At 40.9% G+C, this 27,879-nt stretch overlaps 2 protein-coding genes and 1 long non-coding RNA gene across 20 annotated transcripts; 1 reads left to right on the top strand and 2 right to left on the bottom strand.

Annotated features, from left to right (window-relative positions):
• rmi1 (RMI1, RecQ mediated genome instability 1, homolog (S. cerevisiae)) lies at window positions 1–11,770 on the bottom strand. Of its 4 annotated transcripts, none has more exons than XM_074637774.1 (10): window positions 11,439–11,680; window positions 11,281–11,347; window positions 10,751–10,968; window positions 8,573–8,683; window positions 6,343–6,492; window positions 4,907–4,977; window positions 3,808–3,931; window positions 2,815–2,884; window positions 2,494–2,686; window positions 1–1,828 (listed from the first exon to the last, which is right to left on the bottom strand). In XM_074637774.1, exons 3-10 carry the CDS (start codon window positions 10,910–10,912, stop codon window positions 778–780), a joined length of 1,932 nt encoding a protein of 643 aa, XP_074493875.1. In that variant the 5' UTR covers window positions 10,913–10,968; window positions 11,281–11,347; window positions 11,439–11,680; the 3' UTR covers window positions 1–777. The 4 variants fall into 4 exon arrangements, with proteins under 4 accessions (XP_074493875.1, XP_074493872.1, XP_074493873.1 ...); XM_074637771.1 differs by having other exon boundaries at window positions 1–1,831; window positions 11,439–11,677; XM_074637772.1 differs by lacking the exon at window positions 11,281–11,347 and having other exon boundaries at window positions 1–1,831; window positions 10,751–10,967; window positions 11,639–11,770.
• hnrnpk (heterogeneous nuclear ribonucleoprotein K) lies at window positions 11,763–27,678 on the top strand. 15 transcript variants are annotated; one of them, XM_074637782.1, is made up of 17 exons: window positions 11,764–11,891; window positions 13,405–13,478; window positions 13,607–13,779; window positions 14,272–14,369; window positions 15,049–15,105; window positions 16,056–16,099; window positions 17,586–17,658; window positions 18,213–18,320; window positions 18,784–18,912; window positions 19,208–19,539; window positions 20,638–20,685; window positions 23,227–23,266; window positions 24,078–24,099; window positions 24,568–24,600; window positions 24,778–24,845; window positions 25,357–25,526; window positions 26,803–27,678. In XM_074637782.1, the coding sequence occupies exons 3-17, from the start codon at window positions 13,722–13,724 to the stop codon at window positions 26,831–26,833; spliced, it is 1,311 nt and encodes a 436-aa protein (XP_074493883.1). In that variant the 5' UTR covers window positions 11,764–11,891; window positions 13,405–13,478; window positions 13,607–13,721; the 3' UTR covers window positions 26,834–27,678. The 15 variants fall into 15 exon arrangements, with proteins under 15 accessions (XP_074493881.1, XP_074493887.1, XP_074493883.1 ...); XM_074637779.1 differs by lacking the exon at window positions 26,803–27,678 and adding an exon at window positions 26,525–26,787 and having other exon boundaries at window positions 18,207–18,320; XM_074637775.1 differs by having other exon boundaries at window positions 11,771–11,891; window positions 18,207–18,320.
• LOC141769084 (uncharacterized) lies at window positions 23,855–25,412 on the bottom strand. The gene is made up of 3 exons (XR_012594254.1): window positions 25,300–25,412; window positions 24,705–24,876; window positions 23,855–24,008 (listed from the first exon to the last, which is right to left on the bottom strand). It is a non-coding gene; the product is annotated as an uncharacterized LOC141769084 (long non-coding RNA).
• Window positions 27,679–27,879: the final 201 nt, after the last annotated feature.

Below are 27,879 nucleotides of genomic sequence, written 5' to 3'. Positions count from 1 at the left end.
TTACTTCAAGCATGTTTTATTAGTCAAAGACTGTGAAAGAAATGTAAAATCAGAACAATATACAGTAAAAACAGACAAGGCATCTAATTTGGGGTACATATATTCATCAAAGATTAAAAACATAGATGAGCCTCTGTAATGAACAGAAAAAATCAAAGCTCATGGCCTCTCCTTTATCTCCCTTTCCTCTCATTCTCCTCTGGGGGAGTTTATTAAAGAAGATTAAACCCACGCTGCCCTTGGATATTCAATAATTTTTCAGTCAGAACGAATGGATGTACTGAATGAATGCAAAGGCTGGCAATTCATTACAACAATCAGAATATGAATTATTTTCTGCCCTGATTCCCTCCTCTCATACTTCTCTCCTCTCTTCACATAGTTTTTTATGTTACAACATGTTGATAACCGATCATTTAGATATTATAGAGCTGTTTGCTTTGCTTGGGAGCGATGCGGTGCGTTTCGAGCAGAAAATAGCTCTCTGAATAGATGAATGAAATCCTCTAATGACAAATGACAGCATGTCACATTCACATATAGCAGATGGGATGCATTGCAACACGCTGCGTGCTGATCATCAGACATCCAGTTCACACATTCTGCTCTCCAAATCTGAAGCAGACGGGCAGGTTGATCACCAATCATAAAAAAAAACACCTTAGTTTCATTACATGAGGGAGGATTTTTAAGGCGATGCTTATATTTGCAATATTCTTCTCCGCTGCCTGTAATTTTCTCATTTTCGCCCACTCCCCCTCCACCACTTCTCTGTGTCTATTTTCTCCTGTCTCTCGCCCTCTGCTCCAGCTCCTGGAATACTTTCTCATTGACGGGGTCCGCCTTGGTCACCACGGCTCTGCTGCCGTCCGGTTCAACCACGATGGTCATAACACAGCACATGTCCACCAGCCCCTCCTGACACCTCCTCATCCCGCTGTCCAGCTCGCCTCTCCTGGCCGGGTCACGCTTCAGAGCCGCCTTTCCCGCCACAGAGAAGCCCAGCAGGCCCGTTAACACCTCATCGGACAGCTCCGCGTCCAGGTAACCGGTTCCATCAGATATCGTAGCGCAGACGCGCCAAAGACCGTTGCTGCTGCTCAGTTTCCCCAAGAGAGTCACGATGAAAGCTTTGACGTGGATCTCTGTGGCGTGAGGTTGCGGTTTGGACATTGTGTCTTCTAGCAGGCGCAAATATGTAAAAGGTGGAGAGGTCAGAGTGAGAGCAGAGGCTGAGCTGGTAGAGCTCTCTCTGTCTCTACTGGGTCCTTGTTGAACAGGGAGCTGATTTGCCCCCCCAGTTTCTACCTCTGCAAGAAAGCAGTCCATATCTTCATCCATGAAATCATCATTAGTAACAAATTCTAACTCATGTGATGGCTCTAAAGCTGCTGCTGCTGCTGCTGGGGAAAACATCGGCCCTGTAGCGGCTCTAGTGCAGCCCTGATGGTCTCTTTTCTGTGTGGCGGATCTGGAGTTGCTAGAACCAAGCCGTGACCCAGAGCCATTCAGAGTGAGCTGCTCAAACTGAGCAGTTTGGGCTTTTGTTGCTCTGTTAGCATTTCCCGTTACCCTGTTGTTGTTCTGTGGCGTGCTTCTGTGACTGCTGTCAGGCTGCATAGTACCATTTGTGCTTTCTTGAAAAATCACACAGTCCAACTCATCCAGGGGAAGATCATCAAAGTCTTCATCAGGAAAGTCTTCGTCCGTCATGTTGTGATCTGGGGTCTGTTGTTGAATCGAGGGGTCAAAGAGGTCGGAATCCTCTTGTTGGTTACCGTGGTGACGACCTTGGACTGAACCACCTCTGTTGCTCTGGATCAAACTACTTCTGTAAGAGACCAGCAAAAAATGTTAGACCGAGTTAATATAGCTTTAAACCAGTAAGTGTTTAAACAGTGTTGGTGACCCATTGTGCCAGAGGTAATGCCACTGCTAATACCCCAAAAATGCAAATATGGTTTTACAGCTCATATCAGAATATTTTCTCCAAGGTCGGGGTCTTTTTGAAAAAAGTAAAAGCTCTAACTTTACAGAAACAAGACGACCAAGATAGATATAAATCAGATATCTCTCAAAACTGGCTTATCTTTGATTACAGCCTGAAGTTGGTAAATTTACAATAACTAGACACCAGACAGCTTGTTTTGCATTTTATAATCATAATTAGTGAACTGCCTTTGTTATTTGTGACAATTTATTCTTATTTGTTTCTGACTGTGCAGGAAATTGGTGGTCACAGGACAGCAGGCAAAGATAAAGACAGCAACACCAACAGTGACTAAAAAACTTTATATAAAACACGTTTGTCTATAGGCTGTAGAATCAAAGTGTTAAATGCTTCTTAAAGGAGCTGAAAGATAAATGCAGATATTTCTTTCTGAAGACAAACACTATGCTAAAATTCTAAATGTCAGGGTATATTTGCCCGACGGTGAACGCTGAGGAGTTCCAGCATCAAAATGTCAAAACATCACATTGTTTCCCACCCACCTGGATGAGGCTGTTGAGACGAGGCTCCTGACAGAGGAGCTTCTCGAGGACTGAGTGGAGACCTCACTGAGCGACCCGTAGCCGCTGTCTCGAACAGACCCGACCGGAACTCTTGCCACCACCACCTCCTGGGCCTCCAGACTGGCCAACAACTCTGCGTCATCCAGCTCCAGCTCCTCCACTTCCTGGTTACCTGAAGAGAAACAAAAAGAGGAAAAACATCATGATTAGTTTAAGCTAAAAAAAAGAAAAAAAAAAGCATCCATTTCCATTCTTAAACTTTTATATCAAATCAAAATTGTTGAATTGAATTGAATATACCTTGTTGTGGTGCTGGTGGGGCCTCCTGCTGCTCCTCAGGAAGTCCTAGCGTCCGACACAGCACCCTGCCCTGTCAGAGTATTATAGAAATATACCACTGGATCTGTATACATTATTGCATGTGATCTTATACTATATGAGAACAGCTGGGATTATGTCGTTACCTTTGCTTCATGAGCTGTGAAAAACAGTAACTGGCCCATAAGAACTAGGTTTAATCTCAATGATGTATCACATGAAAAATTAATCTAAAAGTCATTAGGTCCAAATTGTTCATTCACATCAAATTATTAGAGCTGTCAATCGATTCAAATAGTTAATCGTGATTAGTCGCAAATTATTCACAATTTTTTTTATCTGTTCAAAATGTACCTTAAAGGGAGATTTGACAAGTATTTAATACTCTTATCAACATGGGAGTGGTTAAATATGCTGCTTTATGCAAATGTCTGTATATATTTATTATTGGAAATCAATTAACAACACAAAACAATGACAAAATATTGTCCAGAAACCCTCATAGGTACTGCATTTAGCATAAAAAATATGCTTGAATCATAACATGGCAAACTGCAGAAAAACAGGCAACAGCAGCTGTCAGTGTGTCAGTGTGCTGACTTGACTATGACTTGCCCCAAACTGCATGTGATTATCATAAAGTGGGCATGTCAGTAAAGGGGAGACTCGTGGGTACCCATAGAACCCATTTTCAATCACATATCTTGAGGTCAGAGGTCAAGAAACCCCTTTGAAAATGGACATGCCAGTTTGGAGCATTATTTAGCCTCCTTAAATTTTTCTAGTTTCATATGATGCCAGTTTCTTCACTCTAGCTTTAAAACTGAGCCCGCTACAACCTAAAAATCGCAAGTTTTGACTTTGACAGCCCTAATTATTATTATTATTATTATTACTGTTAACATAAAATAAGAAAACATAAACATGTATTGGCTTGAATCTGCTTTTGATAGACAACAGAAACCAACAGTGTACCTGGTTATTCCTCTCCACCAGGTCCTCCACTTCACCACCCAGGACCTTGATGTTGGACGGCCCCAACAGAAGCATCCCAAGTCTGCATACCATCTGCCCTCGCAGCTGCAGCTTCACACCAGGCCTGAGGGTTACAAGAGTCAACAATCCCAATTAGACATCTACTGTGAGCTCCAATACACATACTACCATACTATTTATTTGCCAGAAAAAGTTTAGTATGTCCTAATACATAGTATGTCAAATGCAGTATGCCAAAAATACCAGGATGTCCTACTGCTAGGGGTGTAAGAAAATATCTATACACATGAGTATCGCGATATTATGTGTTGTGATACTGTATCGATTCTCCAAAAACACTGTACTGATTTTTAATTAACCTCTTAAAAATGGGCCGCAATTTATTTTTTTTGGAGGTTGTAGCGGGCTCTGCAAAGGAGGCTAAATAACGCTCCCAAGTTACGCAGAATTCTGGTGAGGAAAAACTGGCATGGCCATTTTCAAAAGGGTCCCTTGACCTCTGACCTCAAGATATGTGAATGAAAATGGGTCCTATGGGTACAAATGAGTCTCCCCTTTACAGACATGTCCATTTTATGATAATCAAATGCAATTTAGGGTATATGTGTGTGTTATTTTTGCCTATTCTAAAAATAGTGCATTTCTGGTGTTCTTTATGCAATGACAGTTTTCCTAAAATTTAATTTTAAAAATCACAATATATCACCTTGGTTACGGAATCGCAATGTATCTCAATATATTGAATCGTTACCCCCTGTATCATGGTACCTATCGTATCTCCAGATACTTGCCAATACACAGCCCTACCTAATACATCCGGTCGCATTTTGCAGTATGCAAGCCAGCATGCTTTACTGGCTATTCTGACTCACAATCCTCTGTGCAGTAGATACATAAGCAAGAGGTTCAAAGTTCGAGTTGCAATGTAAGCAGTCCTTCTGTTTCCCTTAGCTTCCATTAGCTTGAACACATTACCATACTACTAAATTGTAGAAAGTCATGGTTCTTCTCTCTTTATGTCAGTAGTGGCAAAAAGACATCACAATGCAGATAAATGCTTTAGAGATTGATTGTTAACCTGAGAGCTGTGCTGAGTGCAGGGACAGGCTGATACTCCATGGCCTCCAAGCTCTGGACTCCATCTGTCACCTATACAACATACAGAGTATTTGACCAGGAAGGAACAACTGAACAGGGAAATGATTTTGAAATGGTTACAGATTTACATTCTCAAAATATTACAAAAGCAGGTTCAACATGATTGCTGCTCTAGCCTTGTTTCTAAAAGTAGAAGAACAAATGACTGTAATACTGTAGTCACACTGTCGGTTGTTTAGCTGCAAAACTTCCCAAAACTTTACTGTTGGTTTAAACATCGACTGTCAAAGCTTATATGCTTTATTAACCTGCCTTTTGAAGGTGATTCCAGTATATTTTAAACTGCCATGGGTCTTTGCATCCCATGACTCCTAGAACTGTGAGACTTCAGGTCTCAGAAACAGTAAAAAGAAAAAAAGAAAAAGCCATTGCAACGTTTCTAAGCAACACAAGTACTATTCTTGAGAAACCATAGAGCAGTGACAAGTGTATTACTTAAGGTGAAAATGACTGTCTGCGCCTTATATTCCAGCAATTTACCCTTTCATATGCTCCCACTGATTGCACCTGTCCACTCTGATTCAGTTAGGAAGAGAAGCGGAAGTCTTCATTATTCTACCCAACCAAACGCATAAAGATAAAGCCTGGGCAGAGCATATGGGTGGACAGTTGATTAGAGTATAATTGTACACACCAGTAAATAGTGTTACACCGTTTTTATAATGGCAAATACACTGTAGTCACACACAAAACGTGTTTTAAAGATATTTTTGCTTTCAGACTATTTACAGACATGTTTCATTAACAAAGTAATAACACAGCTCCTGAACTTTATGTTTCATTGCTGGAAGTTCTTGGTTACATTTTATCACAAACATGAGGTTGCCTTAGTTGAGCGGCAGATGACTTATAGCACATATTCTGTTCATGTAAGGTTTATGCAACTGTTAGGTCCACTGGGGCGGTAATTTACAAAGCACCAGGGGTGTAAATCACAAGTTTCAACACGATACAATATTATATTGATTCTTTGGACAACGATACGATATTTGCTGATATCACAAAGTTTGCCACGATACGATTTTGATTTGATTTAATTCAGTGGCCTGTGATCGATATGAGATGATATCATGTCTATTTAACACAATCAGATACATTTATATATCAACTCACAAAAAACAAGAATGCTGACTGTTGTTGACTTAACGGCCCCAGGTGTTACTGTTAAAAAGCAATTTCTGATTCTTACAGAGTCCCTTTAAAGATAGTGATACAGTATGTATCGATGTTTTCATCATTGATCAGTGAATTGATACATTGATCCAGATCGATGTACACCCCTACAAAGCACAACATCAAAATCCAAGGGAGATTTTTTTTTTTTTATACCTACTTTATTTCATACATTCCTCTGACCTGCAATAGTAGCATACGGGTTGGTCTGGTTTCCCAGGGCCTCTGTGTGGCCTGTGTGACCTCAGAGACCTCGTCGTTGGCACAATCTGAGCCCTTCCACTTCTGCATCTGAGCATACACAGGCTGACTGATATCCAAAACTGAGTCAACCTAAAACAGAGAGGGACCTTTGATTACGTTGCCTTTTCCCTGGCACTTATATTATAACAGTATAATGGATATACAATACTCTACTTGAGAATCTCTTGAATTGCTAGTCTTGTTTGTGAGTGGAACAGGCATCTCGTGGCTCCCATCTTTGTGTCTTTGGAACCAATTTACATTTAATTACTCTGTCTCTGAGTTTCCAGATGGGTTTCTAAAGGAAAACTAAAATCCAGTGGTGCTTTGTTATAATATGGAATCTGCCTGTACTCCAATCATCTTTTTTCCATGAATTGCACAACAAAATGATTCTTGCTGTGTGATTTTGTCTATTTTGTTTATTGAATTATAATCTGTATCTCACATCCTGATGAAGTGGATGTGAATTAGTTAGACAAAAAATGTCTTCAACCTAGGGCTGGGCAATATGGAGAAAATCAAATACAACAATATTTTTGACCAAATACCTCAATATCAATATTGGAAAGATGTTATAGGGTTGACTATTTGTGCTTTCACAAAATATTTACAAAATGAGATTTTTGATAAATAATGTGTCAGTATTGTGGATATAGTGGCTAAGTGGGTAAAGGCAAATAATAGAACAGCTAGAACAGTCTGGTAGGTTCAGAGAAGGAAATCACTTTACTGTAACGCAGCCTTTAAAAACAGGACAACACAACACTTATGCCATATTATGATATCCAAAATTTAAGACGATATTTAATCTCATATCACGATATTAGGGCAGTCAAAATTAACGCATCAACGCAAATTTGTTTTAATGCCACTAATTTCTTTAACGCATTAACGCTATCTGCCAATTTTTGGGTTGTAGAGGACTGATACTGGTATCATATGAAACTAGAAAACGTAAGGAATCCATTGGTACCAAACATGTCATACTAGCTTGTCGCGAAGGAGGCTAAATAACACTCCAAACTTGTGCTACATTTTGGTGAGGGAAAAACTGGCATGGCCATTTTCAAAGGGGTAAAAAAGCTGTGGGGTGCGCACATCCGAAAGGTTTTTACAGGTACTGGATCAACAGAAGGGAAAAAATCTGAAAAAAGGATCCGCACACAGCATCCCAGCAATTTTAATGAAGCAACGTTTCGATCTAACAGAGATCTTCGTCAGGCATTGTCAAGTCACCATCACAAAGCAGAAGATCATCAAGATATGTGAGGTTCTATGGGTACCCACGAGTCTCCCCTTTATGGACATGTCCACTTTATGATAATCAGATGCAGTTTGGGGCAAGTCATAGTCAAGTCAGCACACTGACACACTGACAGCTGTTGTTGCCTGTTGGGCTTGAGTTTGCCATGTCATGATTTGAGCATATCTTTTATGTTAAATGCAGTGCCTGTGAGGGTTTCCGGACAATATTTGTCATTGTTTTATGTTGTTAATTGATTTTCAATAATAAATATATACATACATTTGCATAAAGCAGCATATTTGCCCACTCCCATGTTAAGAGTATTAAATACTTCACAAATCTCCCTTTACGGTATATTTTGAACAGATAAAAAAAAAATTGTGTAATTTGCGAGTAATCGTGATTAACTATGGACAATCATGCGATTAAATATCTTAATCGATTGACAGCCCTACACGATATCGATATAATATCACTATATTGCCCAGCTCTAGTTCAACCACATATTTTCAAGATCCAACACAACAACAAACACCAACAACAATAAGCTTGTCATAACCTGACAGGTCCATTAAACAAATGCAATAGGAACATTCTGATCATTTCTTTGCTCAGTGTGGACAGCTATTTCTACTGTTACATGGCTGTGCTTGTGTGTGTTGTTGTTACATCATGTGGTATTTGTCTTTTTTTCCCTCCTCCTCACCTGTGTTCTGCTGTAGGTGCATATGTTGTCCTCAGCATACTGTTTATACATGATAGTCTTTAACAAGGTTGTTTTATTTGCCTTTTAATATCTGGCCAAAACTCTGGCTAATTTATAATTATCAACTGGTCAATGGGCACTGTCCCTAACATAAAATCTAACATTAAACATTACATGAAAAATAATGCATGAAATATATGATCAACAGCCTGTACCTGGACACAGAAGGTGCCGTTGAGTTCAGTCTTCTGGGCCTGAGAGAGCCCTTCAGGGAGAACAGGGTAGCCCAGGTCCCTCAGGTCTGTCAGCAGCCACTGGTCCAGCGCCTAAAACATCACGTCATGAAGCTGTTAGCGTTCACAGCAAGTTTATTTCCCACTGTAAGATCTACTTTATGACACTGTATTATCAGTTATTTGACAAGATTTGTATACTTCACAATCTGTGACATGACAAAGAATCAGTTCAGATTCACTCCCATGACATAAATGGCCATCAAATTATGATACATTAATAAAAGTAACCTCACATCACAGGAATGTTGTTGAGGCATAGTGACTCAGTAGTGTCATAAAGTCTGAGCAGATTTTAGGTCTCTTATTCATGATATGAACATCCTGATCTACATTGTTCAAGTTCTCTCCCGGGTTGAGATCTAGCGACTATGTGGGCCTCTTGAATGAACTGACATCACTGCAGGAGGTGATCTGTGCCTTGAGAAATGAAGCATTATCCTCCTCACGTAGCTATAAGAAAAGACTGTGGCCACAGAGGGATGCAGCTGTTCAGCTACAATATTTAGGTACACAGTGGCATACAAATGATGCAGGAAAACATCACCCACATGACACCACCACCAGCTGGTACAGCTGACACCAGAATGGATTCATGCTGTTTACACACAAATGTTGCGCTGCTATCAGCATGTTGCAACAGAAACCAGGATTTGTCAGACGAGGAAGTGTTCTTTCACTGCTCGATCGCTCACTTTTGCCGATCGCTACCCGCCGTAGCATGATCTTCCTCTTCTCAGCTGCAGAGCTGTGCATGATCTTGGGCTTTTGATGCTCGTCTGCTCCAAGGTTCAATGAGTTGTGCTTTCTGTGCGCTGCATATTTGTGTAGGGGTCAACAATATTTGTTAACTGGGCCCCACAGTGTGTATCGCAACTTTTGAGGTTACTTGGCATGCCATGTTGAATAAAACGGCTACTTAAATCATGCTCTGAGTTAGGGCTGTCACAATATCAAATTTTTATTACACAATTATTGTGGCCAAAGAATTCAAAAACAATATTATTGCGATATTTGAAAAAAATATAAATAAAATAATGCAATCAAATTCATCTTTAACTTTGTTTATTGTGCATTTTGTCTCTTTTTTTGGCAAATGAATTACACTCAAAATATGATTTTAGGGAGGTGGAGAGAGAGTCTGTAACAATAACTGTATATATAAAATTATTTTAAGAGGTGCTGGATTATTTACATATTATCATATGTGTATTATTAACATAATATCAATGTTTCATTTTTAACTATCACAGTTATCGTCAATACCAGTATATGGTGACCCCCCTTCTCTGAGTTTTTATATCGGTTTAGGATACTGTAATTTCCTTCCATACAAGAAAGAATGAGACACAAACCATCTGCTGTGTCAAGGAGATTATTAAATTCACTCTGGGTTTTTCCTTCTAGAGTGGTACACCCTAAAGACAGATTCACCCCAGAGATTTAAAGTGGAGTGGTGTATGACACCATATTCAATTGTTTTCATTATTGACTAATCTGTTGACTATATTTCTGATTAATCGTCTAATCTATGAAATATCAGAAAGCCCAAGGTGACATCTGCAAATGTCCAACAAAAAGTCCAAAAACAAAGAAAAAAGAAATCCAAAACAGCGTAAAGCTGCAAATCCATACATTTGACAATTCCCAATCAGCAAATGTTTGAATTTTGTTGATTGACTAATTATTTCAGCTCCACACAACAGTGGGGATGGGGAGCACGATATGGGTGAAACGGCAAGGACCTCAAACAAAAGACTAGAAACAGACATGATCAGCTATCTGTAAACAGCAGACCAAAACCAGTTACAGCATCAACTGGGAGGAGGTCAAAGGTCATCAACCAGGAGTCAATGGATGGCCTGAGAGAGATCAAGAGGACATTTACATCCAATGCCAGAGACCATCTTGGAACAGAGACGGGAGTTACCATCTCCCTCTCTGTATACGACCACCTGTTGTCATGTGACCTAAGTCCCATAGGCCCACTTAAGTTGCATCATATCACAACTGAGCTGTCTCCATCACACCTGAGCAAACTCTAAACTGTGATCATTTTGAATTCAGTTGCACAATGAGACCTTGAGACATCCTGCCTACCTGTTGGTTGATTTGCTGCTGCGACAGACGACCTACTCCTCCGGCCTCTTCCTGCAGCCACTCCACGCAGGCCTCGAGCCAGGCAAAGGGCGCCAGGACGTGCCAGGAGGACTGCAGCCAGGCTTGGGTAGCACGTACCACTGCCTGGATGTCAGGGGCCATCCTCCTTTGTGTATTTGACTTAAGGGCCACTTCCTGATATTTCCTCCACTGTTATCTGTTATTATATAAAGACAGTTCCATTATTAATATTCAATTGTAACTTTATTTATTTATTCATTGCATAGCACCCTGCAATCCCTGAGGGTTTAAAGGGAAGTTTAGATAGATAGATAGATAGATAGATAGATAGATAGATAGCAACTTTATTGATCCCGAGGGAAATTCAAGAAGTGTCAGGGGTTAGGGTTAGAAGAAGGGGTCATCTTCTCTCTGTATCTCCGGATCCACTTGACACCAAATCTTGTGGTGATTTATGGACAGGAGAGATTAGTTTATTATGATACAAGAACACAGGAGAATTGCTTTCCATTGTTGTTCTGTGGTCACATCAGCTTTGATAAGCCCTGTGTTTCTGCAGATGGTCACGTCTGGGCACTGTGGAGGAGAAGGAAAGAGAGATTGCAACAGAACAATAAAAACATAAACTAAATCATAATAAAACATGTTTTGTTCATATAGAGGTTACCTGAGAGGCATGGAGGCAGCAGTGTGGTGGAAGGTAGCCAAGGCGCCAAAAGTGATCAATGTTGGTGCTACTGTTCCACAGCTTTGTGTCCATACAACATGATTATTAAAGCTCTCACACACAACAGCAGTTGTTACACACAACAACTGTGACTCTACCAATACTTAGAGAAGACACAACTTAACTTAACATAATCATACCTGATTATAAAACAGGAATAACTTGAGCAACCAGCGCTACTAACTAACTGCACCCGGAAATAAGGGATTTTATTGCGTCGCCTTGGAAACGCCCCCCTCCTCTTGTGATTGACGTCTCTTCCAGCCAATCGTGACTCTCGCCTGTTTGATTTGACTTTCCGTTCAACCAATCAGAACGCTTCAGCTGAAACGTGTACATGTTCCAGGTTCGGTAGAGAAGGACTGGGGACGAGCGAGGTTGTTGCAACTGCAGGTTTGTGACGGTATTTACCGTTTTATTCTCTCCCACAGTGAACCCAGTGTAGTCGGAGTACACAGGTACTATAACAATAAACATGTCTATAGCAGTCACTTTGCTTCTTATGTTGTATAACGCTGTCTAATTAGCTGGCCTTGTCTGGCTCCTCCTTGTGCTCAACCCAAACGATGGCAACATGGCGACATTAGCTCTCCTGCTAATTTGAATAGCTCCGACTGGCCTTTGTATTGATCGATTGGTTGTGTTTTATCAACCCACCTCGGGTTAGATGAGTGACACATCGCGACGTATGCAACTAGTGGAGTGTTTGGAAAGAGTGTACGATCGACATTTAGTGAAATGCTGACGTTAGATCAAATCTACACGACGTTAGCTCGTTGCTAACCCAGGCTAGTTAGCAACCAAGGTAACGTTAGCAACCGAGGTAACGTTAGCAACCTAGGTAACGTTAGCAACGTAGCTGACGGTAGCTAATGGTCATTAAGTTCGCTTCAGTGGAGCTGAGTTAGCACACGTATGGTTAGGTCAATGTCAGCATGTAACGTTAGTATATCCGCTTAACTACTTCATTTCTATATCTGGTTATTAACTGTAACGTTACATTGCTTGAAATGGAGAATTGGCCGTGTTGTTGGCTAGTTAAGATAGCAGTCACGTTAATATTGTTCGTTCATCGCTGGCTGATCGATACTCCAAAAACAATGCCTGCTTCTCTCTCTACACACACAACCATGTTGTTGTTACGGTGTGATAACTGATAACAATCATAATTGTGTCCCTTCAAGTAGAGGTGGTTTTGATGCATGTTCATAAGTGTTCACGGGCGGCTGTGGCTCAGAGGGTAGAGTAGGTAAGGTCGGTGGTTCGATCCCCGGCTGCTCCGGCTGTCACATGTCGATGTGTCCTTGAGCAAGACACTTAACCCCAAATTGTTCCCGAAGGCATAGCCATCGGTGTGTGAATGAGTATTTAGATTATATCCTGATGGGCAAAGTTGTCACCTTAGCAGCCTCTGCCATCAGTGTATGAATGTGTGTGTGAATGCTGACATGTAGTGGTTTGAGTGGTCGGAAGACTAGAAAAGCGCTATATAAAAGCAAGTCCATTTACCATTTACCGTGACATTGCTTGAAATTGAGAATTGGTCGTGTTGTTCGCTAGTTACGATAGCAGTTTAGCTATAGTATTTAGGTATCCAATGTTAATATTGCTGATTGACTCGTCTCTTGATAATCTTGAAACAATGCCTGCTTCTCTCTCTGCCCGCACAACCATATTGTTGTTACGATGTGATAACTGATAACAATCATAATTGTGTCCCTTCAAGTAAAGGTGGTCTTGATGAATGTTCATAATAAGCCCTAGTTGACCTGTAAACTTTAGTTAAATATCAATCACAGCGATTCAAACAAGCTGTATGTAATCATAATAACTGGTTTGCTGTATATCTGAGCCTTTTTTTCATAGTACATGTCAGTATTTCAACTAGCCTCTCCCTCCCTGACAGATCGCAGCAGCTGTTTGGTCCTTGATTATTTAGTTCCGCCTATCAATACGCCCTTGTCCCTGTAATAAATATCGGTGAGTGCCGGTTTTTCTGCCAGTTTTTCTCTTGCCATCTCATCCCAGGTTTTTTGAAAAGTCGGATCTCCCAGCACACAACTTGAATTGTCGTATTTCTTTTTCCCCTCCTTTCACAATGCTGACAGACTACCACAGCTCACAGGGGCCAGTTTTCTGCTTCTTCTCTCTCTTCCCTGCTGCTGTCGCCTGTTCCCCGGACCGAGGTACCCACCCCATCTCCTTCACTAAAGACAGAAGACCATGGAGACAGAAATTGAACAGCAAGAAGATTCTTCATTCGGCAACACAGAGACTAACGGTATAAAACATAGCTTCTTTACGTTGTTGTTGGTTATGTTGTCACCAGTTTATTGACATGTTTTCGAAATCTGTCTACATCTGAAATATGTGTTATCTAATGAAAGATAGCAATGGCAGTATTGTTGTAACTGATTACCTACAGCTCAGATTTTAGAAAGTTATATCTATGATTAAAATCTTTGAAACCTCTGAGGTTACTGTCTGAAAATGTGTGTGCAACCGTTAAGGACATAAACCATATATATATATATGAACTTATCTCGCAAATTTGTGTTCATGCTTTTATAGCATTTACAAAATCTCTGTTGTCTCCTAGTTTTGCACACAGTGTAGATTTAGCTTCTAATATGAAAACAGAGTTTGAAATTATAATAAGTTATGGTTCGGTTTTCACTGCTTTCTGTAGTCTCTTTGATTATTTTTTTCATTTTATCTCGTGGAGGGCTGCGTATGCATTGTTGTCGTGTGTGTTTTTATCTCCCTATGCCAGGTAAGCGCCCCGCTGAGGATGCAGATGAGCAGAAATCATTCAAGCGCTCCAGGAACTCGGACGAGATGGTTGAGCTTCGCATCCTCCTGCAGAGCAAAGTAAATCACCTCCCCTTTCATTTCACGTTTTACGCCGAATCCATTTGTGCTTGTTTGTATTTGTGTCTTTCTTTTGTGCACCCCTTCAGTAAGATTGACGATTTCTTGTACTCACTCTATATTTTATAGGCTAGTTTTCTTTTTGGTGCCCTGATCACATCTCTGACTTTTGAATAATTAATAATAAATAATTCATTAGGGGTATTGATACAATCATTGTGCTTTTCCTGACATTAACTGTAATATTCTTGCACCTTGTCTGTTAATTGCAGTACTATAGTTTACATTTTGTCATTAGGGGCCAGCCACCAGGTCCCTCTTGTTTTGCCAGATATTATTATTATTTTTGTAAATTATTCCTTCATCAACTGGCTTTGTGTGAATGTCCTGCACACACGACTCAGCCAGATTTTTTAATTATCAAAAACTGAGCCCACAATGCATCAAAACAGTTTTAGTGTAAACAGTAATGTACACAACTACTGTACATTCTCGCTAAATAAAGCTCCAATGTTCATGAAAATAAATGAACTACTTTTGAGGTCATGGTAGATGTAGTGTGGTAAATTTCAGAATTTTTTCTCAAACTGCATTTTCGACAGTATTTTAAATTCTAGCAGCGCAGCAGCTATAATTTATTTATGTTTTCAGTTTTTGTAAGTATCCTCTGTATTTTCAGAATGCAGGAGCTGTAATTGGGAAGGGTGGCAAAAACATCAAAGCCCTTCGTACAGACGTGAGTACATTTTATAAATTTCTTACACCCTGAATTTTTATTTTGTTGTAGAATTTTTATTTTGTATTATTTATTTTTCCCTTCACTGGTGTGCAGCCTCCCAAAACTACCCAGCCCCCTATGTAGTACTGCAGTTATTTATTTTACATACAAACTTGGATAACTGTTAAAAACTTGTTCTGGTATTTGGCAATATTTTCTTCTGTGTTAAAGGGTGTGGTATTGATATTAGCCCTCTGTTCATGAAAACATCTGACAAACCATTTGGGGTCGGTTTTATGTTTTTATTCTCATATGATCATCATGTGATTACCTCAGCTAAACTGGCCCTTGGCACAAAAGTCCAATTTCATGTCAATTTGTGTCTCCATATTGATAATTTATTGTAACAATGCTGTTGTAGCAACACTGATGCTTTTGTTAATTTAAATTTATGGGCACAGTGCGTTGTTCATGAGGTCACTTGCAGCGCCAGCTAATAAGGCAACCAGACCAATACTTAATTCATTCAATGTCATTGCCTCTTTCTCTAGCCCTCCACAATTTGTTCTACCCCTCTCTTCACTGTCTCTAGTCTATTCCCCAACATTGAACTTATCATGTTCTTAATATGCCATTACCCATGTTCCAATGTCACCTTTTTATCCTTTTCTCTCTTTGACAAATCAATCTCTGAGAGAATCAAATTAAAGTCACATTTGAACAGTGTAGAGCCTGTATATTAAAAATGTATTCCTCTTCCCTCTTCCCTCTCCCTTGTTTATTATTTTACTGTTGACTTTTGCCCACTTCCTCCTCTGTTGCCCATGTTCTGGATGGCCCCTCCTGCGCCCGCCCACCTGACACCCTGGTTGGCCCTGTCCATAATCGTGCCCTGTCCCTAAATGGGCGCCTTACTTGATTGACATCTGTGCTCGAATGGCCCTGGCCCCTGCCCATGCCACGCCCAGTACAATGCCAGTGTGTCAGTCCCAGACAGCAGTGGGCCTGAGCGGTATGTCCCTAAGCTCCTCCCTCTCACTGCCTGACTACAGGTCAAACAAACAAGAAGAGATGAATAATAAATGATCATCCTGCCTCTGTCAAGTCACTGTATTTTAACCTACCTGTTCTCTTAGTATTCTAGCCTCAGTCAAAATGCCTAAATGCGTTCATGTCCAAGTCTGCCTGTAAAAAGCCATGTCAACATCCTTTTATATGCCATTTTTTAAGTCACGTCAGTATTAAGGGAAACTTAGGCTGGTGTTTTTAGGGTTTTTCCACAATCTGCCACTGTCTTTTTAAATCTTTGCAATAATCTGTGCAATATGTCCGTGTTTTTTTTTAATTTTATTTTCAATGATAAGTATCTATCCTCCTCTATCTTTCGCGTTTTCACCTCCCTCCCCCCTCAGAGTGGATATACTGGTGTCCTTGTTTTTTCTGTTAGTTTCATAAGCTCACCTGCTTCTCGCACCATCCCATTCTCTCCTTGAGATGCCCTCATTATAATGATAGACTCAGATTATCCATCCATTCTAAAAGGCAAGCAAGGATTCAAGTGTTGTGTGTTTTTCCTTTCCTGTCTTCTGCTTCATCTGAAGTTGTTATTGACTGCTGGAGCTATTTGGACGTACAAATTATTTCTTTCTGTCCCACTCATCCCTGCATTCTTTGGTGTTATGTTTACCGCTTCTCCCATCTCCTTAAAAGCATCAACTCCAGTGGTGGCAAACTTAATTTTTCATGGTATAATCTGCTCTGTTACTCTCCCTCAGCTGTCTACCATTCTACTTCCATGTACAATCTGTGCTCAGTTCTCTTGATCAGTAAATTCATTGTTTATTTTATTATGTCACTAGGTGGGTGCAGACAACAAAATTATATTTATCATTTGTTGGCCAAATGAAGCATCATTGCTGTCCAAGCCATTTTTTTAAATATAGGACGCTTTGATCAAAATGATGAAAATAGGAGAGAGGATTCACTCGTTCTCTCAGTCTTCCCGACACCTTATTTGGGTCTTTTGTAGTAAAAGTCTTTGTGGTGTGCATCCACCCAACTATGCTTTAGGACTTTAGAGTTCTCTTTTGCACCTTTGGTGCTTATTCCTGCCAGATCCTCCTCAGACTTCCCCCTCCCCTGTCTTGCCCCTCCAGTGGTCACCAAATGCAGTCACTTTTCTTTGGGTCCCTTTTTTATTTTGTCTCTTTTTTCTTCTTTTCTCTGGACAAGCAACTGTTTTCTTTCATTGCATTATTTGGCTTTTTTTCCACTTACAGTGGTGAATTATCAGTGACCATGAAAAGTTTAGAAAACACTGGATCTCAACAGTTCATTTAGCTGCGTTAGTCTCAGTAGTGACTTTGTTAAATGGGGTGTGACTGTTTTTTTATGGCAATAAGGGGATGTCACGAATTCTCTAATCTGAAATGTTGTTCCCCCTCCCCTTGGATGCCTTGCTGGCACCCCCAACCCCACACTCTCTGTGAATTATGAAGCATCCTGAGCATCAGTGCCGACATCGAGACAGTTGGAGAAATCCTGCTGAAGATTATCCCAACACTGGAAGAGGTGAGGACTCGTTGAACTTGTTTTATTTTGCTTGATGTCAAGTCTTCTTGAACTAACCCTTTTATTTGGAAGTGAAAACCAGCACTGTGTTGTAAATGTCCATTGTCTTGTAGAGATGCTCTCTAAATCAGTTTTGTGCATTTGCGGTTTTGCAGTTATGATATGTGATATTTTTACTCCTGTTTTCACACGCAAATAAGTGGTTTAGATGGGTTAAACTGGACTAATTCCAAACCTGTCTGCGTGCGTCTGCACCGTCTTTTGAGGCTTTATATAACAGTCTTGCCATGTGCTTCTATCTGCAATTAATTGGTGGAAAAACCATAAGAACTTTAAAATAAGATTAAAACATATGAATACATTTTCTGCCACTGTAAGAGTGTGTTCCGCCCATTATCTGAAGTATGGTAATATTTTTATCCCCTCAGCCTTTTTGTTGGATGATTTTTTCCAGTATTAGAAGTAACACAAGTCTTGGACATGGTTGAATCTTTCAGAGAATTAAATAGATTGTTCCAAAGTATTAACATGCAAACCGTTCTGCTCAGTACCAGCAGTACAACGGTATGGATTTTGACTGTGAACTGCGATTGCTGATCCACCAGAGCCTGGCTGGCTCCATCATTGGAGTGAAGGGAGCCAAGATCAAGGAACTCAGAGAGGTATGTTGATACAGGGGATGAAGATCAGATATTTTGCAGCTAAATCAATTGCAAAGCAGTTTACTGACGGAAATGTGTGAGTAATGTACAACTCGGCCTTCTGTCGCTGCCAGTTTCTCAGTTGTAACAAGAATACACTCCATGAAATGAGTGGATTGAACCCAGCATGGATTAAACCCAGCTGGAGGTACCCACACAGGACATAATTTTCTCTCTCGTTAATCTTTTGTTTTGTATGGTTTGTGTTTGTTATTGAATTGATTTCTTAGCTATTATATTCTTCCGGCTCAATCTTTTATGTCCTGGAATACTTCATGTACCTCAAATATGTGGAAATACCCATAAAATGACAAAGATGTGTGAAATGCTTGCACCTGCCTACAGTATAATCAGCTGCTGTATCATGTAGTAGCTTTCTCTTTTTCTGTGATCCTTATGTGTGCCTGTATCTGTGTGTCTACAGAACACAAAGACCAGCATCAAGCTGTTTCAGGAGTGTTGTCCTCAGTCGACAGACCGGGTGGTGCTGGTCGGCGGTAAAACGGAGAGGGTGGTGGAGTGTATCAAGACTATGCTGGAGCTCATCGCTGAAGTAAGTATTTTTTACAGTAGTTGAGAGGCCTTTTTTGTGATTTGTCAAGTTTTATACATTGAACAATTGCAACATATTAAAACGATTAATTTAATCCTTTTTTTTTTGTTGTTGAAGATGCCTTGATTTTTTTTTTATTTAAAATGTAGCCCAGTGTAGCACACACAATGGAAAACAAACCTGTCAATAGCATGTCATGCTCTTAGTTATTCCCAGCACACATTTATCCTTGTAAATTGCATTCCCAATGCCATTGAGCAGGTCTGTTGATTTCCCTCTGCCCCCCTTTTTTTAGGCTCCCATAAAGGGCCGTGCACAGCCCTACGACCCTAACTTCTACGACGAAACGTACGAATACGGTGGTTTCACCGTGATGTTTGAAGAGAGGGGAGGCGGTCGCAGGCTTATGGGAGGGTTCCCCATGCGTGGGGGCAGGTCCAGCGGCGGAGAGCGCGGGTTTGAACGAATGCCCTCTAGCAGAGGGGGACGGGGACCCATGCCTCCCTCCCGTCGGGATTACGATGAGATGAGCCCCCGCCGAGGTCCTCCTCCACCCCACCCGGCCAGGGTTGGCAGGGGGAGTGGCCGTGGACGGAACATGCCCATGGGACACCCACACAGAGGAGGGTAAGACATGAACACAAATGATCCACAGTCCGTTACTCTTTTTCTTTTACTCATGCACATGCATAATTGAGTTTGTTGGTGTTTGTGTCTAACTTGTTTTCCTAAAACACAAGCCTTACATGACAAATAGGCACGTTTTCTATTAGGGATGTCACGACAACCAATACATCGGTCCCAAGTCGATGACAAAATTCTGAATATGTGACGGTACTTGTTTTTCTACAGTACCGTAAGAACCGTAGTTCAGGGCGCGAGACTAACGGTGTGGAGAGCTGGTAACGTTAGCTATTAGCAGGCGGCGGGCAGCACAGTCCTGCTTGGCTAAATAATGGATCTAACAGCTGACGTACAGAGGTTGCATTGAGTTACATTATGATGCATTTAAGCAAAGTGAAAATGAGTATTGGGAAAAGGTAAATTACAACGTTATCATGATGTGTTCACATGTAATCTTGTAAAATATAGTTTTTGGTGAGGCGGATCATCATGGATTAATAATAAATTTGCAAAACCAGTATGCAAACGGTAATCAAGGAGTGTATGTTGAAGTACATGGGATTTATTGATTTGTTTTTTTACTGCGGTATCGAATTGGGTAACTAGAATTGTGGAATTTCACTGAAATTAGTATCAACTACTAAATTTCTGGTATTGTGACATCCCTATTTTCTATGCCTAATACAGATACAATCTTGTACACATTCTTTGTTTTACTGAACACTGAAGTGCCAAATGACTGCATGATCCCACTCTTCAGTTTGAGAGTCCTTTTACTCTTGTTACCCTCTTCAGTTTTAAGTGTTTGATATTTTAGACATACTACAGACTCTATTCAGGGTTCCTCTTCTAGAGCACTTGTTTCCTCCTGCATCTGCATATACAAAACTTAATCCCTCTTCAGGTGCTTAGTTTTCATTCAGGCTCACTGAACTTGCTTTACGTTGTCTTAATTCAGAGGCTAAACTGAGTCCAGTATTCTGCATGTCACACTATGGAAACATTTGTATTCATGGTTATCATTCCATTAATTGTATGTGCTCATCACTGTATGTCTGGGTGTGTTTGTGTGTCTTTTTCCCATCTCCATCTCGCCCACAGAGAAGATCGTTACTATGAATCGTACCGTGGCTCAGAGGAAAGGACAAAGTAAGTCTCTGTCCCCAAACCTTTGCCTAAACCTCCTAACCTATCTTAACAGGGATACTTTGACATTTTGATATTCTGTCATTATATATTACTTGCACATGCCACAGTATAGGTAGGTGCTCTGTAATGGTAATTCACTAAAGCAAAGATTCCTCATTAATACCACTGGGTGGTGCTTCCTGTAGCATTTTACCCGTTGGTCTTTGTGAGGAACAAGTCATTTACCAGTGCTGACAGGTGTTCAGCATAACTGCCATTCACAAATGTAAGAGATACATGGCCATGATTGATTTAAAATAAGTTATAAGTGTTGAGGTATTCCTAAACGTCCCATATTTTCCTGTCTTAGTACTTTATCGTTGCAGTTTGTTGAATATGCCTGGTTATCCACTTCTTCTCATAGCTCATGAGAAAAATAACACTGTATAACTTTTGCCCTCCTGTCATCCCTAACTCTCAATACTAATTACTGCCTTACAAACATCCATTGCTCTTCTGTCTGTTTGCCTGTAGTGCCCTAGTCTGCATAAGGCTGCATTTACACCAAATCAGGCATTGCGGCGATTAGCACAGTGTTGTGCGGGAGTTTGATACTAATGACCCATTAACACCAAGCGACTGCATCGTCTTTGTTCCGTCACGGCTGGGCTGTACAGCTCTGGATCGCCGGTTAAATTTTTGGCCACTGCAACGTGGCGTCGGGTTGCATTTCTCCAGAAGTTGATTCTCTTTCAGCTTTTCGTCGCGGGCCACTGTTTTTTTGCTATTCCCTTCTGTCCCCACCGCCGCAGCTTAAATGCACTACCCACATTCAAGTGAATGTGAAGACTGACGTTTTCACTGCAACGCCTGATTTGGTGTCAATGCAGCCTAAGTGCCTTACCCTGATCCCAATTCACCTGTTCACACTGTGTAGGGAACTGCAGTAATGTTGTATGACATCCTCTTTCCTGTGTTAATAACCCATCCAATCTGCTGTTCACTCTCAGTTTTTCCCAGGTTGAGAGAAAGTATTTGTGGTGGTGTGTATGATGGTCTAGCTGACATTTGTCACTTGACTCCCTTTCACTAGCTGACTTGTAATTGACCCTTCGCTAAGCCCCGCCCCCCGCTGCTACTCTGTCAAGCTCTCGGAGCTAAGTGAACTCCCTGCATAAATATTATGTTATTTTTGGAAAAATGAAAAGGCGATTGCAGAGAGGAGCAGACAGAAGGGTCAACAATATGAGTTTGAAGGATATATCAGGATGTCAAACTGATTCAGCAGAAAAGATGGAAGCTAAAGCCTACAGATCACAGTGTAAAAGTGAACCAACGCATCACCTGGCCATCAAGACAGAAGACAATGAAATTAAGGAACAACAATGTTCCTGTTAGGTCTTTATTCATTGATAAAATGTATTCATTAAAAAGCAAAAGCAGCATGTGTAAACATTCAGTAAACCTTCAGTGGCTTGCGTAGCATAGAAGTGCTAAAGCTAGTTAATGATCTGCTAATGTTAGCTCCACAGGTTTTTACATAGAAACGCTACATTTTAGAAACATATATCTCCTTCCAACCTCTCCGGGTAACAAGTATCACTATTACACAACATTTAACCATGACTAGTTCGAAAATCCACTAAACCAGCCTGGAAAAGAAGAGCTGTATAGTTGTCGGACGCTGGTCAACGATGACTGATGCTACGCTATGATTGGCCAGTTTGTGCGTTCGAGGGGCAGGACTTAGCGAAGGGTCAGTTAGAGAAGTCATTTTTCTATTATGTACAGTTGCATATGAATGCAACATTCTGGCAGACTTTTACATGTAAAATCTCTGCACTCCCCAAAACCAGAATAATACTACCTGTGACCTGGCCTTGGTTTGGTGTCAGCTGTTCACATCTAGATAAATGGAAATCAAACTGATATAAATATGGCTGATACTGTTTGTAGAAAAATGTCAGCTCATCTTTGTAAGACACTTGATGATAATGGGTTATTATATCTGGTATTTTTTTTTATATTAGTGCCATCATAGCCAATGACACTAGTGTGTAATTCAACATGGCTACAGAGAAATACTGTCAAGCAAAAGCAACAAGCCATAATAATTATGTTGAGGCTATAGGTTGACATGAAGGTAACGTCCAGAAACAGTAAGTGAACCAAATAAAGCCAAATACATTTCTTCAGCTAATTCCTTTATTTGAGCTCCGTTTTGGGGGGGAGAAAGCAGCAGCCCTTGGCTCTGATCATCATCACCACCACCTGTCACTTCTCTCAACATAACACTGTCAGAGCTGTTCCTGTTACTGTGTGGGAAGATGGCTGAGAGGAAATGTGTTTATACTGTAATCTTGCTCAGTGTGTGTGTGCAGTTTGACCTAGACCAGAAATTTCCTTTGGAATGTTGTCAAGCTGTTTTTTTTTCTAAGCATTTTCTATTTCTTTCCACCCCCATCTCTCTCTCTCTCTCTCTCTCTCTCTCTCTCTCTCTCTGTCTCTCTGTCTTTCTCCATCCCCCCACTCCCTTCCTCCATGGCACTCTTTCGTCACCAGTGACAGAAGAGGCAGACCGGATCGCTATAGCGATAACATGGTTAGTGACCCTTTGCTAAATGCTTGCAGCTCTGGTTCTAGCATCTCATTGGGCGCCAGCGTCCTCAGGCTTTACACACTGGTTGGTCCTAGCACTAGACAATATGCTGTGATTGTCCATTGTGTTGTAATGATAATAGTGGTTTATTGACAATACAACCGTAGCTGGTCACTCATGTGCATATGCATGTGCACACATCTGAGCCCCGGCCATGCATCCAAGTGAGTTTTTTGCATGGTGTAAGCCATCCCACCAAATGACCATAATCACCACAGCCGGAGACACCCCATAAAAATCAGCTATAATTGCCCTCTTACTGTGTACTTTTCACGGCCAGGCTGTTTTTCCTGCAAAGAGAGGGAGGATGTTGGGGGTGGGGAGGGTGGGGGTGGCCATGGTTGGTTGCTAGGCAATAATAACGCTTTGTTGACAGACTGGAAGGTCTCTCTCTCCCTCCCGCTCTCTCGCTCTCCCTCTCTGAGAGCTGGCAGGATACTGCCTGCCGTTGCTCAGCAACAGCTTTTTGAATTGCCTGTTGCCCTGGTGACAGCAGCAGCTGAATAGCAGGTGAAAATGGGGGCTGATGGAGATGCAAGGAGAGACGGGAAGGGGGGAGGGAAGGAGGAGGAGTCTGGCTTATGGATGAAAACTGGGTGGCTTTTAGTTGAGTCTACTCCATGGAAGAGGCTGCTGCATCATCCATATATTTGTGCTTACAATTCTCCGGCCAGTCAACTGGGATCTGAAGAAAGATGAAAAGAATCGACTGTACCGTATGTAACCCGTTTGTGTTTCTGTTTGTGTTTTACAGAGTGGAGGAGGAGGAGGATATGGTAAGTGTACGAAGCCTCGTATTTTTTCTGTGTCATTATATGAGAATGTGGTTTCAAGGCTGTTAATGTTTCATAGTGTGCAGCCCTGAGTGTCAGAGTCAAGCGTTTTGTCTAAATGTAGTGCTCATAGACAAAATTACAAAATACGTACAGTGACAACGTGGCTAGGACATTGCAGCTCACATTAAGGCTCGTGGCTATTGGTTTGCAACAATATTGTGCTTTTTATTGAAGCTTTAGTGGAATGAAATTTGACTTGAAGTATCTCTGTTTATAACAAATGTTGAAGATGCATGCAGAGCTAAGTATATATCATTCAACAGTTTTCTTCAGAAGATCTTTTGAAAATATAAGACGAGTCACGTTTTAGTTTATTATTGTGATAGGTCTTTTGTTTACAAATGTCACATAAATAACTTGTCTTAATGTGTATATTGAGTCAGTGTTCTTGCTTTCTGTCCTGCTCAGAGAACAGTACCTCCTGGGATAGCTACCAGTCAGGTGAGTCTCTACACTTTTCTATCAATCAGTATGATTAGAAAAATTTGCAGAGCCATGTGTGATGAAGCTGGCAGCAGAGTATTGATTTTCAGTGCTCTACTTACTTTCCCTCCGTTTCTACACCTCTTCTTTCCCTGTTTGTCTGCCTTGGTCTTCCCCTCTCCCTCTTGCCATCAGGTGGACGTGGCTCCTATAATGACATGGGAGGACCCGTCATCACCACACAAGTGACGATCCCAAAGGATGTGAGTAAATGACTGCAACACAACATACAAACTGACACACCAAAGAAAGATTAGTGTACCTCACCCACTATACCCTCGTGTCCTAAACAACATCCAGTCAGATTGAGTAAAAAACATACATTGTCATATGTGATCATGTCATCTGCACTATAAATTACATTTAGTCGTGTGCGTCATAGTCCATTATTTGTGCAGCAACTAAGTGGTATAGTATTCCAGTTGTAGGGACTAATAATTCATGTCGTCTCCCACACATTGACTTAGCACTAGACAAGGTCATAGTAGTCTTTCAGTGTAATTAACCAAACACATGAAGTGTTATCATCTTTTCACATTTACACATTGCGTTAAAACACCTAAAATATTTGAAACCATATTTTCTTGAACATATTGTACCCAACACATTTTTAAGTGCCACACATGTATTCCCAGTGCTTAAAATGTTTTTACACACGCTTGTTTTTCTTTCCTCCCGACCCCTCTCATTCTCCTCTCTGTACCCCACCAACAGCTGGCTGGCTCTATCATTGGTAAGGGAGGCCAGCGGATCAAACAGATCCGCCATGAGTCAGGAGCCTCCATCAAGATCGATGAGCCTCTGGAAGGTTCTGAGGACCGAATAATCACCATTATTGGCACCCAGGATCAGATCCAGAATGCCCAGTACCTTCTACAGAACAGGCAAGTTCTGGCACAGCCTTGTTGTGTTGAACCGACTGCCGTCTCAGTAGATGTAGAAATGCTTGATTAAGCACCCTAGTTGTAGTTGAACCATTTATCCCATCAAGCTGGGCTCATCAAGCCTACTAGCTCATCATCTTAGAGTAAAACCCTTTCAAAACCTCTGACATTGTCCTGTGGGCTCTGGCCTGAGCTCTGGCCTGAGCTCACACCTGTTGGATTGCATCATAGAAAGTTAACTCATCTTAGAAAGTGCAGTCTTGTAAACTCGTGCAAGTTAACAGGAACTACCGATATTTATGAGATGCTTTCTTTCTTTACCTCTCTTTCAACCCTCTGAATCACACGTATATAGATTTTGTTAAGATTGTAAATGCATAAATGTGTTTTTCTGAAATTGCATCCTAATACTAGCAAACCCACTTTTTGTTGGGTTATGCATTTCTGTTGCCTGCTGTCTCTTCTCCACTAACCCCCTTCCTTTCTTTCCCCATGCAACCTGCAACTAGTTCAAACCTTCCTCTTGCATGAAATGGCTGTGAAGGAGTAGGCAAACTCAATAGTGCATATTGCATTTTTTAAAGGGTCAATGTGATTGACATGTTTCTTTGACGGTCACATTTGTCCATTAAATATGATTGGTAGAAGAAAAAAAGCTGTCTATTTGCCATCAGAGCCGTTTCACTGTGAAGCAGGGAGTGGATTGATTCTTCCCCTGGCTGCTGCTGTGTGGAAGACTAGTGATTTTGTTGTTTTTAGTTAGATCAACCGACAACAAATCACAGTCTGCCAAATAGCACAGGCTCCTCCTCTTCTGTCTCCCTTGGCAACCAGTAGGCACGTATAATACACACTACTTCCTTGTTGATGCTATCCCAGCTTAGCCCCGAATGCTAATACAGCCGTAGACCTGCCGCCGCTGTCTCATGAGTAGTGTTGTGTTGCCATGGTAACTAACCCTGCCTCCCTCTTCCTTCCTTCCTCCCCTCCCTCTTCAGTGTGCTGCACCTGCTTGGACACAAGGACTAACCACACCCCTCTTTTTCCTCCTCTTCCTCTTCCTCACTCTCCATCAGCCACTTATTTCACATGTTCCTCTCCGCCTGTCTTTCTTACTCGCTGTCTGTCTCTCTTCCTGCTCTGCCTCCCCATCCGTTTCCTCCCAAGACTTCATCCTCCCACAGTTGCATAGCTATATATTTACACTGTCATCGACCTGTGAATTGCAATCTTCTTCTTGTGTAGTTTATTTATTTTTCCACTCTTTTTATTTCAGTGTGAAGCAGTACTCTGGTCATTTGCTGTAGACCCAGGAGACTCAGATTGAAGCAGACTCAGATTGCCCCCCCCCCTTCCCCTTTCTCCCCCCTCAGACTATTATTCTGGATTGTGGGTGTCTTTTTTTATTTTATTTTTGTATTTTTTAATGAAATAAATGTCCAACATTCCTGTGCATAAAAGAAAATGTAGATGTTCTGCATTTTTAAGAGTGTAGTCCATTAGTTTATCAGATCCACTTTGCTTTTTATTTCTAACACACATCTATCAAAATATTCTTCAGTCTCCTGACAGACAAAAATAAGCATAACCTTTTATTTTTTGATGGTTTAGATTTTTATGACCTGTATGTGAATGTTTGTGTCTCCGGTTTAAATCTGTCCTGTGCGTGTGTGCGTGCATGTCCGCTTGTGTGGGTTGGGTGTGCTTTCTCTGTCTATATCGGTCCCTTCACACACACACAGTTGTACCACAGCACCACTCTGTGCAACATGCAGAATGTAAGCTACATTTCTTTTCATATTGAACCATTTGATTTGTCTTTTTAGAGATGTGGGAAATTTTACCCTTCAGAATGGATTTGGGGATGTTTAAGTTAGGACTCTTGTACCCACCAGATACAGGACAATTTGTAAGAATATCCATGGTAGTTGTGTGATGAAATAAATCTGTATAATTTGAGTAACACCTCAAAAATGGAAACTTGTAGCTAGAAATTTGTTTTGACATTTTATTAGAGATTTGACAAATGATATCGAACAAATCTATTTTGTCCCTGCAATTTCCTGTGCTCTACACTTGTTTGCTCTTCATGCTGTAGACTTAACATTGTCAAATTGTAAAATGAATAAAGATGGTGCCACTTTTTACTGAACCAATTTGCATTTTTAATGAGTTTGATTATTGAACTTTTTTTTTTTTTGCAAAATCATAGCAGCTGGATCAGTTTAATGTGCACAGATGACATTTGGGCTAAAAGCTAATGTGATTGTTTAGGTGACAGCCCAACTGCAATTTCATACATGTTATTTTTAAAGCTACGACTATCAAGAGTTTTCATTACCTGTTAATCTGT

The sequence above is a fragment of the Sebastes fasciatus genome, chromosome 6 (assembly GCF_043250625.1).
Source record: "Sebastes fasciatus isolate fSebFas1 chromosome 6, fSebFas1.pri, whole genome shotgun sequence".
NCBI classification, from domain to species: Eukaryota; Metazoa; Chordata; class Actinopteri; order Perciformes; family Sebastidae; genus Sebastes; species Sebastes fasciatus.
Note: the sequence above shows the minus strand (reverse complement) of the source record. Positions and strands in the feature narration are given on the sequence as shown.